This window comes from Gossypium hirsutum, chromosome A11, assembly GCF_007990345.1.
Source record: "Gossypium hirsutum isolate 1008001.06 chromosome A11, Gossypium_hirsutum_v2.1, whole genome shotgun sequence".
NCBI lineage: Eukaryota > Viridiplantae > Streptophyta > Magnoliopsida > Malvales > Malvaceae > Gossypium > Gossypium hirsutum.
In genome coordinates, this window is record NC_053434.1 from 60,626,959 (window position 1) to 60,646,769 (window position 19,811).

Here is a 19,811-nt window from a genome sequence, read left to right on the forward strand (position 1 = left end):
TTAAGACCTAGCTTTAAGTAGTATAACTGGCTTTAAATAATTAGCTATTTCAAGCAAAAATAGAAAAAATTCGTCCGTAGGTCTTAGCAATTATGTCAACGGATTTCCAAGATTCAGTAGGCACATTAATTGATTTTTTAAAAGGAGTTTTAAATTAAATTTTGCATTAATTTAAAAAAGTTAATACATTGTTGTCACACTACAGCTTTAATATTTTTTTTTGTTAAATTAGCCTTTAAATTTAATAATTATTCTCATATTAAAACTTGAATTGTTTTTTGTCCAACTGAGTCCCTAAATTTAGTAACTATTGACACTTGAATTTTTTTGTCCAAGTTAATTTTTATATTTCATTGAAAACTCTAAATTTTAAGTCCCAATGTGGAACACATGTCTAGTTCATGCCTCAATGTGAAAAATAATAATCCTAATATAAGAGTACTTACCTATTTTAAGCCACAAATAATGATTTAACCTTTTCGGAAATCATCAAAACCATAAGTGAGGAAAAAATTGAAAGATATAATAACTTTTTTGGCCCTCCAACTTTATAAAAAAAAATCATTTTAGCCATCTATTTAATTTTTCACCTTTTTTTCTCTTAAACTTACATTTTTGTCAAATCATCTTAGAATGAATAGAAAAGTTAATAAATGAATTTTCATGTAAAAGTGGACGACAAGTCAATATTTAATTAATTTTTAAAAATTTAAAAAATTTAAAAAAATTATAGAAACTATTTTTAAAAATTATAAATTAGTAAAATTATTTAAAATTTATAAAAAAATATTGATTTTTTTAAAATTATAAATTAGTAAAATTATTTAAAAATTATAATTAGTAAAATTATTTAAAATTTATAAAATTATTTAAAATTTAAAATATTAATTAAATGTTGATGTGTCATCTATGTGTATACTACATCAGTAAAGTTATCAAATATTAATTTTTTTCATTTATTTTGGAGTGATTTGATAAAAAAATATAGATTCAAAAACTAAAAGAGATGAAAATTTAATTGGAGGGCTAAAATAAATTTTTTTATAACGTTGAAGAGAAAAAGGGTGATTATGTTTGAAATTCTTTTCCATAATTTTCTTGGTAGCTATTTTGGGAGGAAAAAGGAGAGGATAGATTTGGGTGCAAAATCAAGTATCCAAACGTGTAAATGATCTGGATTTAGCCCACAAACTCCAATGAAAACCAGCCGTTAATTATGTTTTTTTAAATTTCAAATTAGCTGACGTTGGACGCTGACTGTCAATTCTTACTCTTTACTTTTCTGTCTAATCTTTGTTTAAAATTTCAATTTTTGTTTCCTTTCTCATTTTTTCCCTCATAAACTGGCAGCCTAAATTTCCCGATACGACATCGCTTTTGGATCATCCCAATAGTAAGTTCTTTTTCTTGGCGATTTCAACTCTCAAAAAAACAAAACCTCACTCAGTGGTGAGCCGGTGACTCAGTACTTTGATTCTCTCCCTTTCCCTCTTTACAGCGAAAAAGAAAGAAAAGTGAAGAATCATATTCAGAATAGCTACAGGCGTACGGAACTCTAGGGTTTTGGTGCCGTGATCTGGTTTAGAAGATGGCGAGTCCGATCACGCCGGGAAGCGGTAGGGCGTTGTCTATAATGCCGGGGTCTAGGGTTGTGAAGAGTCCTCTTAGTGACGAAACCATTTGGAAACGACTCAAGGAAGCTGGATTCGATGAGGAATCGGTCAAGAAGAGAGATAAAGCTACGCTTATTGCTTATATTGCAAAGCTTGAAGCTGAGGTTTGCTTCTAATCTTTTAACTGCTTTTCTCAAAAATTTTCATGGCTCTTCTTTTCCGTTTGTTTTTCTTTAAAGACTTGTTTGGTCACGGGTGCAATTGGTCAAAGAGAGTAGTAGTATATTATTGAAATTTTAAATTGTGAATTGCGAAGGTCGCAATAAAATATGGATTTTCTTTCTTTATATTGCGTTTCAGTTTTAAATTTTAAGACGAAAAGAAAATCAGATATATATTAATAAAAAGGTTAAGTAATGAAAGTGATCTCTAACAGATTTCAACATAAAACAGTAAGGGTTTTGGTACTTGAAAGATGCTAGCCTGTTGCAAATAGAATTTGTTTTAATATTTTTGACATATTGTTAATCTAATAAATGTACTTAGTTATATTAGGGATTATGATAAAATTACGACGCCATTTTTTAGATATTACGATACAATATTCTTACTTGGTTCTTTTCTAAATTGGTGATAACCTTCTATATAAATAGGGCATTCTTGTATAAACTAAAACAATATGTTCATAATATCGACAATTTAATCCTTTCGTCTTTTCACTAGATGTAGGCTACCATAGTAGAACCACATATTCCTCTGTGTCCTTGTGATCTTGTTTTCTCTTATTCTTTTCTCAAGTCAAATTTTAATGCCAAGCCATCAACTTAAGTCTTGTTTCTTGAATAAACCTTTTGGTTAAAGTTCCGTACTTCACTTAAATGTCCTTCCGGTTGCCTAGTTGTGTTTCCTTGTTGAAGCTTTGAATGGAACAAACTTGATTTTTACCTAATGTTCCAATTGCATTATTTGATTGAGGTGTTGCATCACCTTGCAATGCCCTTTAGGTGTGGTTGACGTCGTGGGCGTGCAAATGGCACATTGAGCTGTTAATTTTGCGGGATTATAAGAGCTTTTAGGAGCATTTATTGTTTGTTTTTTAGTGACTGTTGTTTTTAGACAGCATTTCCTGTTTTCTGTGTCATTATTTAGGGATTGATTGCTTTTTTAACTTCTGAGTTTTTGCACTTGTTAGTTCCTATGGATTTCATATTACTAAGCTGCGATCTTTACCTAACTTTATGCATGAATGAGACTTATGAATGCTTTGTTTGTACAAAGGATCAGAGTGAGGAATAATGGCATTCTTGCTTTAGCACAAGATGATATATGCATTATCTTGTTTTTCATAAGTTCATATTGTAAATCTTCCTTCATTTTGTGCTTCTTTCCACATAGCTTACTAGCATTTAGTTCTAATATTATCTATTCTTGTATTTAGCTCTTTGAGCACCAACACCACATGGGCCTTCTTATATTGGAGAGAAAGGAGCTTGCTTCCAAGTATGAGCAAATTAAAGCCTCTGCTGAAGCAAGTGAGATAATGCAAAAGCGGGATCAAGCTGCACATGCATCTGCTCTTGCAGAAGCAAAAAAGCGAGAGGATGGTTTGAAGAAATCTTTAGGAGTTGAGAAAGAGTGCATAGCAAGCGTACGGATATCATTTGAAAGTCTCTTTAATTGAACTTGTTTTCCTTGTTCACTTATCTTTGAGCATTGTATGTTTCTTAGGACTTTGTGGTGGGGTTTTGCAGATTGAGAAGGCTTTGCATGAGATGCATGCAGAATCTGCTGAAACTAAGGTTGCAGCTGAAAGTAGATTAGCTGAAGCGCGTATTATGATAGAGGATGCTCAGAAGAAGTTTGCAGAGGCTGAGGTAAAGTTTCATGCTGCAAAGTCCTTACAAACAGAAGCTAGCCTATTTCAACGCACTGCTGAGAGAAAGCTCCAAGAAGTTGAAGCACGTGAAGAAGACCTTAGTAGGCGTACTATACTGTTCAAAAATGAGTATGTGATTTACATTGCATTTCCTTCTCTTTGTTGTTTGTACTATATATATTTATTATCTCTTTGTTTCTTTCCTAACAGTGTGTAGTTTTTGAACAAGCTTTTATTATGCCTTATACATCTCTTTGTATTCATATTGTGTGGTATTTGTTACTGGATTGCAGTATGATTATATCTTGCATTGAAAAGTGTCCATAAATAAGAACCGTAAATGATGGCCTATTATTCTATTTAAAATGTTCTTATAGGCAGACATGATTTGAGTTGCCTAGTTGGAAGTGAACCAGTAAAAACTGCCTTGGTTGGAACCTGTATTTTGTGGATGCTGGATACACATTCTTGCTTGGCAGCATTTGTGCAGTTTGATTTTATTTAGATTTTCTGTTCAAGGAGTCAGATAATTATTTTGTTCCATGTTTTAGTTGTGACACAAAGGAGAAGGAGATTACTCTTGAACGGCAATCACTGAGAGAGAGGCAGAAGATTATACAGCAAGAACATGAAAGACTACTTGATGGGCAAGCTTCTTTGAACCAGAGAGAGGAGTATATCTTTAGTAGAAGTCAAGAATTAAATCAACTGGAGAAGGGGTTGGAGGCATCAAGAGTGGATATTGAGCGGGAACGTAAAGCTTTGAAGGATGAAAAATCCAAACTTGAGTTGACTTTAGCTTCTCTTTCAAAAAGAGAGGAGGTCTGCATATTTCATTTGACTATGGAAGTTAGGATTTTGATGCACCTTCATTTGAAACTTTTTAATTTTGCATCACGGAAAATCATATAAATTTGATTCATCTTTTCTACATGCAGGCTATTACTGATCGAGAAGTTCTGCTTAGCAAGAAAGAACAACAGCTGCTTGTTTCTCAAGAGAAACTTGCAAACAAGGAATCTGTGAGTTACATTGTAGAATATGCTTTAGGATTTTCAACTTTTTTCTTTCTTTTATGGAAAACTTATTCTTTTTAATGAATGATGTAGGATGAAATTCGCAAGGCCATTGCTAGTCATGAAACTGTACTAAGAACCAAAAAATCTGAGTTTGAGGCTGAGCTTGAGATCAAGCGCAAAATGGCTGAAGATGAGATTGAAATGAAGAGACGGGCATGGGAGTTGAAGGAGATGGATATCAATCAAAGGGAAGACCTAATTCGTGAAAGAGAACATGATTTTGATGTTCGATCAAGGATATTAGCAGAGAAGGAGAAGGATGTGACTGAAAAGTCAAATCTCATAGAGCAGAGAGAAAAAAGTGTGACTGGTTTTGAAAAGGAACTTGAATTGAATAAAGTTCTTTTAGAAAAAGAAAAGGAAGAGATAGAGAAAATGAAACTTGAGCTTAAGAAGTCATTGTCTTCATTAGAAGATAAAAGAAACCAAGTTGATTGTGCAAAGGAGAAACTACTAGCTATGAGAAGTGAGACACATGAATTATCGAATTTAGAATCAAAACTGAAGGAGGAACTTGATTTGGTTAGGGCACAAAAGTTGGAGCTGATGGCTAATGCAGATAGGTTACAAGTTGAGAAGGCCAAATTTGAAACTGAGTGGGAATTGATCGATGAAAAAAGAGAAGAGCTGAAGAAGGAAGCCATGCGTGTTCATGAGGAGAGAGAAGCAGTTTTGAAGTTTCTCAAGGACGAGCGTGATAGCTTGAGAAGAGAGCGTGATGTAATGCGAGAGAGGCATAACAAGGATGTTGAATCATTGAATCGTGAGAGAGAAGATTTCATGAACAAGATGGTAAGTGAGCATTCTGATTGGTTCAACAGGATTCAACAAGAGCGTGCTGAATTGTTGCTGGGAATTGAAACCCAGAAGAGGGAACTGGAGAATTTTATTGAGAAAAGGCGTGAAGAATTGGAAAGTTCTTTGAAGGAAAGAGAGGATGCTTTTGAGCGAGAAAAGAGAAATCAATTTCAGCATATTAATGCTTTGAAGGAAAGAGCAGAGAAAGAGTTAGAACAAGCTACCTTAGAAATGAAAAGGCTTGATGCTGAGAGAAAAGAGATCAAATTGGATCGTGAGCGAAGGGAAAGGGAGTGGGCAGAGTTGAACAAGTCTATTGAGGAGCTTAAGGTGCAAAGGCACAAATTGAAGCAGCAGAGGGAACTACTGCATGCTGATAGAAAAGAAATACATGCTGAGATTGAAGAGCTAAAAATGTTGGGGGACTTGAAAGCTGCTGTGGATAATATGATGGTTGCTCAAATGCAATGCTCTATTGTAGAGCTTAGCCGGCAGAAAGCATATGAAAGAAAGACTCTGAAAGAGCAAACTGTTATGCAAAATTCTGGATCTTGTTCAGTTAAAAATAGGGTCGTTGCTGACAATGGCAATGGATTCAACTCGCCAATGTCAAAACCAGATAGTGCTTCTCCTAGCTCTGCCCGTTTCTCATGGATTAAGCGCTGCAGAGAATTGATATTCAAAAATGCCTCTGACATGGCCCAAATGAAGCCAGAAGAAAGATCTTTGATCTCTGACCGTGAAGACGTGTGTTTGACGTCAGCTGGAAAGTTGGTTTTAAGCCATGAGTGTGATGGGCAAAAATACAAGCAGTATGGAAGAAAGCCCTTGGGATTTGATGGGGAACCAAAAGTGACAGTGGAAGTGCCCTCAGAAGATGAGGTGATCAAAGGAATTCATCATTTGGAATCTGGATTGGAAAAAAGCAATGCGGAAAAGTCTTTAGTATCTGAAGAAGGGATTCAAGCTGGAAGGAAAAGAAGAGTTGACAGCTCACCTTCACATGGTACTAAAAAAAGGAGGCAAACAAAAGATGCTTCTGTAATTGAAGAAGAGGATCGTGCTCACAGGTATCCACTTCTGCCCTTATATTGATTTCTTTTGGTATGTTATTTAACTGTGCGCTGATATTCTGATTATTTCTTGATTCAGATAACTCAGGTTTGTTTACAATTACGTTTGTTGTTTTTCAGTGTAAATTCAACTGAACCAAATTCGCTTCCAGATCAGCCTGTATCATTGTCATATGATCAGAGTCAAGGAGGAGCTGATAATGCACTGGTTGTTGATAAAATAACAGAGATTTTGGAAGAGACCTTTGAAAAAAAGGTTGTAGTTGATTCTTCCAATCTAGGAAATACAGACCATTTGCAGGATATTGTAGCAGAGTCAATGCAGGGTATTCCTCAAAGTGGAGGAATGTGCAGTCTTGCAAGTGCTTCAGGAGAGAATGGTGGATCTGGGGATCCAGTAATTGTTCAAGAAGCACATTTGGGGAAGGTTTCTCAAGTTACCAAGCCCTATCGGGTAAAGGCTGATTCTAGCTATATGCAAATTCCTTTTTTCTTGCATGCAGATGACAGTATCAACATTTTACTAGGCTCTTTTTTACAATGTGAATTTGTATTTTGTTTGCTTTTCCCCTCATTTATGTTCTCTGGTTCTTTAACAGTAGCATTCCCCATTTATGATCAAGTTAATAAATTTCTCATAATAGTTATACAAGTTGATCAGGTTCTTTTGTTTTTGGGTGTCTTTTTCAGTCTTTCTATTTTGTATCCTTGCGGTTCATAAATGTTTTTATTCTGTAGCCAATGAAAGACGTGTCAGAAGGAGGCACAAAGCTTGAAGACAACGTAGGTCCCAAACTAGATGAGAATGAAAAAATTGGAATGAGAACGAGGTCAAAGCAGAAGTTGTAGAAATATATGTAGTTTCTTTTTAGCTTCTACAGTTATATTTTAACCATTTTGCACAAAGGTATTCTTTTCTTTCCCATCTCGCATCCTAGTGTCCCGTCAAATTATGAATTACACCTTGAAGCAGCTTTTGAAGTACTCTTTGTTTTTGGAGTTTTGCAGAATAGAGGATGTTCAACATGCCATGTAACAACTAAACATGGGAAAGTTGCTTACTAACTTGGATCTTGTTCAGAATACTTGTAAATGCTTATCCTTTTTATTTTGGTGTGGGTTTGTTTAGCAGTGCTGGTTTATGATGTTCTTAGTTTCCATAGGGTGGTTTGTTAGGTTTTATAGTGTTTGCGTTGGTTTATTATGGCTGATATGATGAAAAAATAGGATTAGATTTTTGCCCTAGATGTTTCAAAATCGTCAGTTTCTCTATCAGTGAAACTGATATTGGAAATTGATTCGGATGGGGTTTGTTTTGTTTAGAACTCTTTCAACCCACAGATGAGACATTCCCGCTGGAGATTTTTCCAATCTTTTTACATGATTAAACTTCATTGTTTTCCATATGATAATGCATGTTAATTTGTATTCAAATAAGCATTAATCTTTCATTTTTGCTTATAAGAAGCCCTTAAAATAAATTATTTGATGTGAATTAATACTTGAGGGATTACTGGGGTAATGACTTTTTTGGGGACTAGGCTGCCACAGTGTTGAGAATTCATAGTAGAAGCTTGGATGAGGATCTCTCTTGTAGTAGGGAGAATAATGAATTCCTTGTCATTTGCTGTAACAGTAGGCGTGTTAGTTAGCAGGTTTCCGATATCTTAATTCTGTAGTCGATTGCAGTCCGGGAAGAAGCTGATATGGTCGTGTGAGTTCAAATCCTGGCTTTCATTTCCATTTCCATTTCGTAGCAACAGAATTAGGATGAGCATTGTCAAAAATAGCCTTGTTGGATGATGGCAATTATTGTGCATAAGGCTTTCACCCTCATGGTGTGTTCTATCCTGCTGGATAATCAATCCATGAGGCTATTTTGGTGGTGTCAAGATCAGCGGCATGAAGCCCAATTTGATAACAGAACAACTGTTGACAAATAGATGCTCTGGAGTTTCCACAGTCGAGTAAGCACTCGATGAAGGACCAACTAATACTGTTCCGTCATATGCCGAATTTGAAAGTCTTGACATTGTTCCCCGTCTGCCTATCACCAATTAGAAAGGAGTAATGATAGAGCTCAGTATAGAGGTGGTTGAGGTTTTTTTGAACTTCTTGAATTATTATGATTCGGTTTTATTTTATTTTTTTGTATTTTCATATTGATTTTAGGTTTTTTAGTTTTTAAACTTATTTTAGCGAACTAGATTTTATTTTATGATTTTTGAATAATTTATTAAAAATTGGACCAACAAACGCAAATTCTCTGTTGAACAGATCCAATAATGGTGAAATTAAAATATATGTACTAAAATTCAAAACAAAAGTAGTTACGGTAACGGTGACGCATATGCTTTGGGGATTTTCGCCTTTGTGCTATGTATTGACTCTTCATTGGCTTTGTAATTTGTAATGAATATTAAATACTGACTGCTTTGCTTATTGCAATTAACTGGTTATGTGTAAAAACAAAATCCCAGAAAAAGAAAAGATGAATTAAATATTTATTTTGTTTTGGGTAACCACTTTTATTTATCTTGAGTTACATTTTAGTCATTTATGTTTGAAATGTTACGTTTTAGTCACTTGTGTTATAGTGTTGTAATATTTTAGTCACTGAGTCGTTAATTATCGTTAACGGTGTAACGGTAAGTTGATATAACGCGTTAAATCATCATTTTAAACAAAAAATTTAGGTTAAATTATACAATCGATTCTCTTTTTTTAAGCAATTTAATTTTTTTTCTTTTATGTTTTTTAAACTTTCTTTTCTTTTTTTCTTTATTTTCCATTCTCTACTGTTTTTCCCTCTGTTTTTCTACTTTTTCCATTTCTTTTAACATATCAGGAAGTTGAATTGGTAGTAAAAAAAGAAGTATGAAGTTCAAAGGCATCATTGCCTATAACCAGAAACCCATACCATGCTTCTTTATTCACTGTCAATTCGACTTCTTGATATGTTAAAAAAAAAGAAAAAGGAGAAGGTAGAAAAACGGAGGGAGAAGAAGAAGAGAATAAAAAAAAGAAAAAAAAAGTTAAAAGAACATAACAGAAAAAAATAAATTACTCGAAATAAAAAAAAAATATGGAGACAAATTGTATAAATTAACTTAAAAATTTTATTTAAAATGATGATTTAATGTGCCACGTCAATTTACCGGTACACCATTAACGACAATTAATGACTCAGTGACTAAAATGTTACATCACAATAACGTAAGTGACTAAAAAATAACATTTCAAATATAAATAACTAAAATAAAACATAAGGTAAACAAAAGTGACCATGAATGTAATTTACCTTCTATTTTTACACGACCGCTTTTAAATAATTTTTTTCCTTTTAAAAGAAAATCTACTTAATTAAGGCTTAATATAAAAATTGCTCCTTAAATTATATCTATTTTTTCCACTTTAGTACTTAAATTTTTTTTATTAAATTGATACTTATATTAATTTTTTTTCTCAGCATGATACGCTCGCCTATCAACTGTTAAGTCAACTATAAACAATGATGATATGACCTTATTACCAAGCAATATGTGGCAAAAATTCCACATAAACAATGTCACGTAATTATTTATGTCAAATAATTTCAAAAAATAAAAACAATAGAAAAATTGAAATAAAAATTATAAATAATTAATATATAATTAAAAATATCAATATTAATATTAATGAAAAATAATTATATTAATATTAAAAAAAATTCCTTGCGCCCACCTCCGTCCCGGTCCCTCTCCCCTCCCTCGACTCTCGGCCCTCTCGCTCCCTCTATCCCACCGTCCCTCCCCTCCCCACCTCGACCCTCTCCCCCTCCCCTCCTCCCATCACATCATTATTGGGAGCTTAAAAACTAGAACCACCTATTAATTTATTTCTAATTTGTAGACGCTTGTAGGATATAATTTGCCATATTTGTTTCCTTTTTCTAATAGAATGTTAATGTATTTAATTTAATTACAAAGTTGAGATGGATATGAGAGAATGTGTACATAATTTGAGATTAGAGTAAATTAGAGGTATCATGGTTGAGGTTGAGTCTAAATATGATATTAACATATTTTATACTTGTCTAAGCCTGTTTCGGTTCAAACCTACTCATATTTACAAAATACTAATCCAAGCCATTTTTAGGGTGGCCCATATTGTTTTAAATTTTTTTTAAAAATATCTATATTATATTATTTTAATATTTAATAATTTTATATGTTTTTATTGAAATTTTTATATAATTATCTTAACATTATTTTAATATTTTCATTAGGGAGAGGAGGGGGAAGGGGCGAGGATGAGAGTGGGGGAAGGATTTTTTTTAAATATTAATATAATTGTTTTAATTAATATTAATATAATAATTTTAATTATATTGATTATTTATTTATAATTTTTCATATATTTTCTAGTTTTTAAGTTTTTCTAATTTTTATTTTATTTTTTGGAATTATTTTACATAAATAGTAATGATGTGGCATTTTGCCACATGTTCTTGAGTAATTGGGTCACGTCATCATTTCCCATAATTAACTAACGATTGACAGATTGAGGTACTAATATGAGAAAAAATATTAATTTAAGTATGGATTTTGACCCAAAAATAGTTTAGATATCAAAATAGAAAAAAAGATATAGTTTAATGGAGAATTTTTATTTTAAAAGTGAAGTAAGGTAGACTTTCTTTCAAAAGAAAAAAACAATTACTTAAAAGTGGTTATGAGTAAAAGCAGAATCCAAGAAAACCAAAGGCTGAATTGAATAAAAGCTTTAATTCAGTAATAAAGCCTTTATTTAACATTTAAATATTTATGCTCCGCTTCTAATTTGAATTAATAATTCTAACTTTAATTAGAAAAAAGCGAGAAATAATAAAATATTATTATGAATGCTATTATTAGGAGGAGTTTAATCTCCATATATATATATATATGAGTATACTACTTGTAATGATGACAGAAAAGAAGAGAAATACAATAAAAATTCCTCTTATTCTCATATATTATTCTTATGTTCTTTGCATTATTATTACTATTTTATAACACGTTATCAGCATGATTTTATTCAAGAGTGATAGGTCCTTAGTTTACATCAAAATTTTGTTGGGCTCCAAATATTGAAATTTAGTTATATGGTTAAAAAAATTGTGAGTGGTTGCTCGAGATTTGCTTAGGGATGACCACTTTCTTTTCACTGCAAAGAATACTCATAGTCTCTACTTCTCATCCACAATTACCTAAGTAAATCTAATAAATTTTTTTTTTTAAAATTTGATTCGGTTTCTATTAATAAGTTCAATTTATATAATTCTCTATTTGCATCTTTATGAATTTATAAATCGTTTCTCAAGTTTATTTTTTGTGCTTTCTATGTGAATATATATTTGTTTTTTTATTTTATAAAATTTATTGGTTTAGTTTTAATTTTGATTAAATTAAATGATTGTTCTTATATGCTTTTATCTATTGTAAATGTGTATTATATGCAATATTTATTTGTGCATTATATGCAATGATTAGTTTGGACTTCAAATCTATACATGCTTGAGAATTGTATAATGATATTAATCATGAATTTTTGTAAGAAAACACGTAAAATATTCTTTAAAATTATGGATTAGTTTTTGAAAGAAAATTATTATAATGAAAAACAAATTCTCATTCGATCTGTTCTATTCCTTAAGGTGAATGTAACATTGCATAATCAATATTAAAAATAACAAAGTTATAGTTGTGGTTGTGAGCATGGTCTTTGATGGGCTAGTATGGGTATAATATAGTGATTATAATAATTTTAACGAAAATATTTATGTGATACTTAAAGATCATTTGACACATGCATCTTGGTTGAATATTTTGCCAATGTTTGATTAAAAAAAAAAGGAGCAATGTATAGGCACATTTGATTTATCACAATGATATTGAAGTAAACTTGCAGACAATGATGACTTCATTAGTTTTGTTAACAAATTATATTATTTATTTATTCCTAGAAGTGAATGGAACTTATTGTTCTTATTGGCAAATAGATAAGTGGAAGATGGATAGTCTAAAATGCTGCTAAATGTATATTCCTGAAACAAAATGATTAATGGTTTATGTTGGAAAATAATTGCTGAGTGATAAATGATAAATTGATTAAACAATTGTATCTTTTGGTTTAATATTGCATTTTTTCATACAGTTGTATCTTTTTGAACAATTGTATCTCTTGGTCTAATATTACATTTTTTTCATTCATTATCTTTATTCACTTATATCTATTAATTTTTCAACAAAACTCTTCATGAATCGATCGAAGTCTCTTCATTCATTTCCTCTTCTCTATATAAAGCCAAGTTAGGAGATTTCAAGAACGCATCATCAAAAAACCATCAATATAAAAAATTCTTTCTAAATTCATTTCTCCTGGCAATAGAAAAAGGCAAGATTGTGTTTGATTGATCATTGTTATTGTGCTACTACTATGATCGTTCGTTGTTATATCTTGAGAGATAGACGTCCAACGTTACTCAAAGCACCGAGAAGATGTCAAATCTGTCTTAAGGAAACTATTCATACAGGCCTCAACAAAATTTTTCTTCTAATTTTCAACTCTGTCCGATTACAGGTTTTTTGTTGTGTTACTGCTATTGCATTGTATTGTATTATCATTGTTACTGACATATTAATATTACATACAATATTATTTTTTCTTACAGTTTACACTAATTAATCATTTTTAGAGCAGATAATACCTTATGATATTATTGGCAAAGAATATGAGATAAGTTTACATTATTTTCTGAATTATTTCTTATACATTCATTGAAGTGAATGTTTCAATAAATATAATAAATTTTATGATCACTTTTGATCATTGAACTCAATTTGGCTATTTGAAAATTTCGATATATTCTTGAAGTGAATATTGCATATACTTTTATAAAAAATATAATTTTTTTGTTGAAATAATGACATTATTGACCTCTCATTGGTTTAGGCATTTCTAGAAGTAAATATCATAATATTACTTATATGTGGATACTAGATAAAATGAATGATAATGAAATTATCAATTATCACGGTTTCTATTGACATTATAATTCTACTAGTTGTGAAAAAGTATAAGGCCAAAAAAAGGGATGATGTTAATATATATTATGATAAATATGAATGCATTGTGTACATGCCTGTAGCATGCCTAAAATGTTAAATTTTGCAAAGTTTTATAAAGAAAAATAGATGTTCCGTAATGCATGATAATAAAATCTGAATTGAAATTATGCTATAAGAGGTGGATGTTAGAAAATTTTAATTTTAAACCTCTATAGTTGTAGCTTTAATATCTTATTGTGACCTTATAATTATTTATATTTTATTGTGTTATGACATATAAAACAATTTATCTAACTGCATGCTTTTTAACGTGATTGATTAGTGACTTAAACTTATTCTTTGCTATGTTTAACATATGTTTTATTTATACTTATTCTTTATATAAAAATATATTTTCTTTTATATGAATAAATAAAGTTTTTTTTAAGATATGAAATTTTTATCATTCATATTGAAAAGATTTGCAAAACTGCAATTTTTTTAAAAAATTAAATTATACATTTACTAATGTTATATTATAAAATAATATTTTATGACATGCTCCTAAAGAACTAATTAATATTACATTAGATTGTTAAAGCTCTAGAAGAGCTAATTTTGCACCTCCTTATGATGCAAAATTTTGTAAAACATAATTTATTATTTTTAGATAAAAAAGATATATGCTGCAAGTAATCTTTATGTGTTTTACATTAAACCATGGATAGAAATGACATGAGATACTTATATTTTAATATGATAAATATTTCCCAAAGAAATACATTACATGTATATGATTGACATATGAAATAGTGAAAAATTCATAGTGTTGGTATGACCAGTTAGACCATCCCGAGTCAATGATGATACAAAACTATTTTATGAAAATTTATATGATCTTATTGAAGAATTAGAAGTATTTTAATAATTTTCATTAATACTAGTTATTTTGACAACATATTAAACTAACACCAACTAAAGTTAGAGGTCGGTTGCATTTTTGGACGATAATCAAATAATATATGAGCTCATGTATCACATGTGTGCAACCCAAAGTTTGCATTATTATTTCTTGAAATAATTTGATTCTGCACAATCTCTATAGTATGCAATTTGTGCTAACAATACTGATGCACTATATCTCAAGCTTGATTTTCATAGTTTTATCTGGGATAATTTTGAAATAGTTTTTTCATGTTATAAATTTTCTTAATATTAAGGGGAGACAAATTGGTTAAATAACTGTGTCATCATTTTTTTGTGGTCCTCATTAATATTATGTGCACAAAGTTTGAATGATAAAATTATTTGTCAGACATTAGTGCTGATATTTAGAGACTGCATATACTAGTTGATACATATACCAGCTAAAATGCTCCAAATAGTTATATGTCCCAGAAGGACAATGTGAGAAAAATTAAGTCTTGGGCATGCTAGAAGCATGACAAACTAGTCGATTCCATAAAATGAAAAATTCTTGAAAGAAAGGAAAATGAAATTAAGATGGTCATATGCTAGAGGAAGCGGGCACTCATGAAGAGACTCAAGGCATAACTTTTGCTAAAACCCCAAAAGAGGTTTAGGCATCTGAAATTATAAATATAATGGGATAGGCCAATTAGTTATGTCATACATAAATCCGATGAAGCTGACAAAAAGGAAATTATTGTCGACAATGATAATATAAATAGAATACTTCAATATTATGGAGAAATGAGATTTTGAATGAAAATATATTTGAAAGCATTGAGATGAGAACAAGTCATTAAAAATAAACAAAAGCTTCTAATATAACTTATTAAATACATCTCGGACAAGAAATCCAAACACCCGGAAGGTGTAAAGCCAATGGGAGTACATGTTAGCATAATAACAAAAAAAATACAAGTCATAATATATATAATTGACTTGTAACAAGAACGTCTACAAGACACCTGGTTTTGGTTATGAAAAATGATTAAGTTGTGGTGAATGCAAAAACCAAATAAAGTTATTTATTTACGTCTAGTGAATTTGTATTCAACTGATATAAATGATTTGATAATATTGATGCATGAAGCATAAAACTCGAGTTTCATGAGAAAATCATTGGAGTTCCTGATGAATTTCCAAGAGAAATACTTATTCGATAAATAAACTTTATAATGAAAGTATATCTAAAAATGAAAATTTGTCTCGACATGAAGATCAAGTGTTCAATAAGGAGAAATATTTACACAATGATATTATAAAGAATTGCAACTGAGTATCCAATAGTGTTTATATAATCAAAATTAATTAGACTACTTTTTCATGTAGATTGAATATATTGAAAAGGAATACAAATGATCAAACAATAATGTTTTAAAACAATGGTCCTAAAGTACCAATTCTTTATGTGCTCAATGCACTCATTATATTGGTAATAGTGAATGATACAATATATCATGCTTTATAAAGTTGTTGACGGCATTTAAAGCATGAAAATGTAATTGAATTTTGTTGATTTATTGATACGCATCAACAAAATTTGTTGTATATGTTGATGATTTATTATTGATAAATAGTATTGAATGACTCAATATTGAGTTATAAAATGATGTTCAAATAAGGGGAGCAAAATATGCACTGTTGTAACACCCCTCACCTAATGCAAAGAATAATTGAGAATTCAATTAGGCACTCCCTATCGCTACACTTGAGACGTTAATTTTCAACATTAGATTGTGTTGTTTCAAAGATCTTAAGTGATGCTTACTTGAGGGGGACTAAATTCGCATTATATTTTTTCTTTTAAGGTTGTGACAAGTTATGTATTAAAAGATTATGTACTCTTTTTTCTTTCACTAGGTTTTTGTTTCATAGGGTTTTTCCTAGTAATGTTTTTAATAAGACATATCCTATATATAATGAACATCCAAGGGGAGTGTTATGAATGCTATTAAGTGGATGTTGAACCTTTCATCTTTCTTAACTTTTCACATTTCATCTTCCTTAATTCTTCATCTTTCATCTTCTTGTAATCATTTCCTATTTATGTATTAGAAATGAGAAGTCTAATTTCCCTATATATATAGGAGTATACTACTTGTAATGATGATAGAAAAGAAGAGAAATACAATAAAATCCCTATTATTTTCTTCTATTATTCTTGTGTTCTTTGCATTATTATTATTATTTTATAACAAATATTTAAATTTATCACATTTGGCAACTCAAGTTATTCAATGCGTAAGTTATATTATTATTTTAATATTATTATATAACATCAATAATACTTATATTGTGAGATTTAGGGCCTTTTTGGGTGCACCAGAATCTTTGCGGGTTAGAACCTTTAGAAAAAAAGAATTCAACTATAACGTAATGTGACTGGCCTGTTATTTGGATACTTTCTAGTCCAATTTTTCACCATATTGGAGCCTCTGTTGGGGACTCTTTTGCCACCAAAAGCGATTAAAGCTAGTATGAAAAGAATCACACATAGAATTAGGTAATAGAGAACATTACATAGCACGACTAGGTAATGATTTCAAAACCGATTTAATCAACACAACACGCCCACTTTGGGAAAGAAATTGAGTTTTCCAACCAGAGATTATAGAAAGTATGTTATCCTTAAAATGTTGAAACATTGATCAATGATTCCTTCCAACAATAGAAGGGAGGCCTGGATGCTTTTTCGGGCAAGGCACATTATGAGCACGTAATAACTAAAGTATGCTGCTTTTTATCCACATCAAAAGCGTTAGCACTGAAAAACACCATGGACTTATCAAAATTAACTAATTGACCAGAATGAGATTCATACTCGTGAATAAACAAATGAATAGAATTAACCCCCATCATACGTGGCATTTCTAAAAAGAATATTGTTGTCAGCAAACCATAAATGAGTAAGTCTAGGGTATCCACGACTAACTTGTACTCTCTAGAGAATACTTTTAACGATTTTGAAAAGAGAAGAGAAGCATTAACTACAAATGAGGAATAAATACGAGAAGAGAGGGAAACCCTATTTAAACCACATCCGAGAAAAAAAACCACTTGTCAAAAATAATAGAGTAAGAAATAGCTTGAACACAAGTCATTACTAATCAATCCATCTTTTTGTATATCCCAAATGCGAAAGGATACCCTCTAAAAAATTCCACTCAACTCAATCGTAAGCATTACTTATATCAAGTTTGAGTGCAAAGCAACCTTGATTACCAACTTGCTTGTTTTTCATTTTATGCAGTTTATATGCCACTAAAACATTATCTAAAATAAGTCGTCCAAAACAAAGGCACCTTGTCCTTTATCAATACAAGCAGAGAGAACCATTTTAAATTGGTTGGCAATAACTTTAGCAATAATCTTGTAGTGGACAATCTACAAACAAATAGGTTGATATTGAGACATAGTAGTCAAATGAGTAGTTTTAGGGATTAGGAAAATATTCATTTAGCTAACTGAGTCTAGGCTTGCAACACCATTAAGAATAAATATTCAAAATGAAGTAACATTAGTACCAATTATAAGTGCACTTGGACAATAATATTACACTTAGGGCACCAAATTCAACAATCTCCCACTTGCCCTATTGAAGTAGATGAGTCATGTTTCGCATTCTTGTATCCCTCCATATGTTTCCCAAAAAGCTTTCTAGCTAGTAGATTCTTGGCAAAATAAATCCCCAGAGTTTGTTCTCATATGTGATATATCGGCGCTACTATAGGTTTTGTATATTTTCCAAAACAAGTCTCCTGGATTCGCTTGATATTGACTTACTGACCCCACTGCAAAACAAATTTTTGGGCATGTGCAAAACATAATATACATGAGACTTCCTATTGTTGAAGCATAAGGAACCTTTCTCGTGTTCTCTCTTTCTTCCATTGTCTTAGGACAATCCTTTAAAGAAAGATGAAAACCCGATACAGAAGGTTGATTTCTCTTCTTTGACTTGGTCATTACATAACGTTCCAATATATTTTCTATGTATGAATTTTTAGATAATGCTATCACTTTGTTCTTTCGATCCTTTAGATTCGAATACCTAAAACAAAATTAGCTTCTCCCAAGTCCTTTATTCCAAATTATTAGGTTAACCAAAATTTTACCGATGATAATATCCTTACACCATTCCTAATGTACTTTTGGTATTTTGAAGCTTAATAATTGGTATTGGAGCTAGTTCTCCATTAAAAGTTTCAGCATTAGGAGAAGTGATTCAAGGTAAATAGTAAGTTTCAAAGATGCCTACAAGGTTAAGGTCAACAACTATATAAGAAGGTCATTACATCATATGTCCTCCACTCCTAAATGAAGATAAGTACTCAAATTGGAAAGTGAGAATGAAATTCTTTGTCCAAACATTTGATTATGGTGCTTGGAGGATTATTACAAGAGGTTCATTGGAGGTGTCCAAGGAGGAAGAAAGACGGGATGCAAATGACAAGGCCAAGGCTCAACAAACTACTAATGCTACACACACTCTCTTTTGTGGATTGAATGGATAAGTCTTCAACACAGTTTCCTTTTATAGTAATGCCAAGCAAATATGGGATAAATTAAAGGAAATTTTTGGGGGTAGGAAGGAAAAGAAGGAGATTAAAAGTTCCCTTGTAAAAGCAAATGCTCAACTAATGGATAAGGAGTCAATGATCAACAATCAAATGAAATCTACCCTTCAAATCCAAAGGTGATGTGTTTAATGGCTATTAAAGAGCCAATCTTTTAGTTCACATTATTTAAATTCATATTCTTTTAATGAATTACAAGATGCCTTTTAAGGAGTTAGTATCAGAATTTGAGACATAGATTCCAAATACAAGAAAATGATTTCAAAAGTTGAAGTTGAGAATGATTTTCTTTTAGAAGCAAAATTTTATTTAAGAAGCAAAATGAAAAATTGAAAATAAAATTGGGGAGCGGAAAATAACAATTTAGATGCTCTAGACACATTACGATGGATAGGGTTAGGTAACCTCTACTCCTACACTTTATTGAATATGAATATGTATTATTTAAATTCACCTTAGTTCTTGTACTTTTTTTCTACTTTGGTACTTGAACTTGACAACTAGATTCATTTTGGTCCCAAACTTGAAAAATATAAAAGTTTGATGACATGACACTCTGAGACTGTGTTACATCATCAATTGAAAAATACAAAAATTATATAATTTTTTAACCTTAATATTTTTGTCCAAATCCTTCCAAATTTTAGATTGACTTTTTGATAACCAGACCTTGAATAGGTTTTTTAAATCTAACTCTTTTTTTTAATTATTATATGATATTAAAAATGGGCTGTTATATATTATATTTATTATGTA

The 19,811-nt window shown here is 30.9% G+C and overlaps 1 protein-coding gene across 2 annotated transcripts; it reads left to right on the forward strand.

Annotated features, from left to right (window-relative positions):
• Window positions 1-1,343: 1,343 nt before the first annotated feature.
• Window positions 1,344-7,843, forward strand: LOC107898996 (protein CROWDED NUCLEI 4). 2 transcript variants are annotated; one of them, XM_016824593.2, is made up of 9 exons: window positions 1,344-1,777; window positions 3,052-3,261; window positions 3,365-3,618; window positions 4,041-4,311; window positions 4,428-4,511; window positions 4,599-6,436; window positions 6,560-6,893; window positions 7,178-7,346; window positions 7,448-7,843. In XM_016824593.2, the coding sequence occupies exons 1-8, from the start codon at window positions 1,589-1,591 to the stop codon at window positions 7,286-7,288; spliced, it is 3,291 nt and encodes a 1,096-aa protein (XP_016680082.1). In that variant the 5' UTR covers window positions 1,344-1,588; the 3' UTR covers window positions 7,289-7,346; window positions 7,448-7,843. The 2 variants fall into 2 exon arrangements, with proteins under 2 accessions (XP_016680082.1, XP_016680074.1); XM_016824585.2 differs by having other exon boundaries at window positions 1,353-1,777; window positions 4,041-4,338.
• The last annotated feature ends 11,968 nt before the right edge of the window (window positions 7,844-19,811 follow it).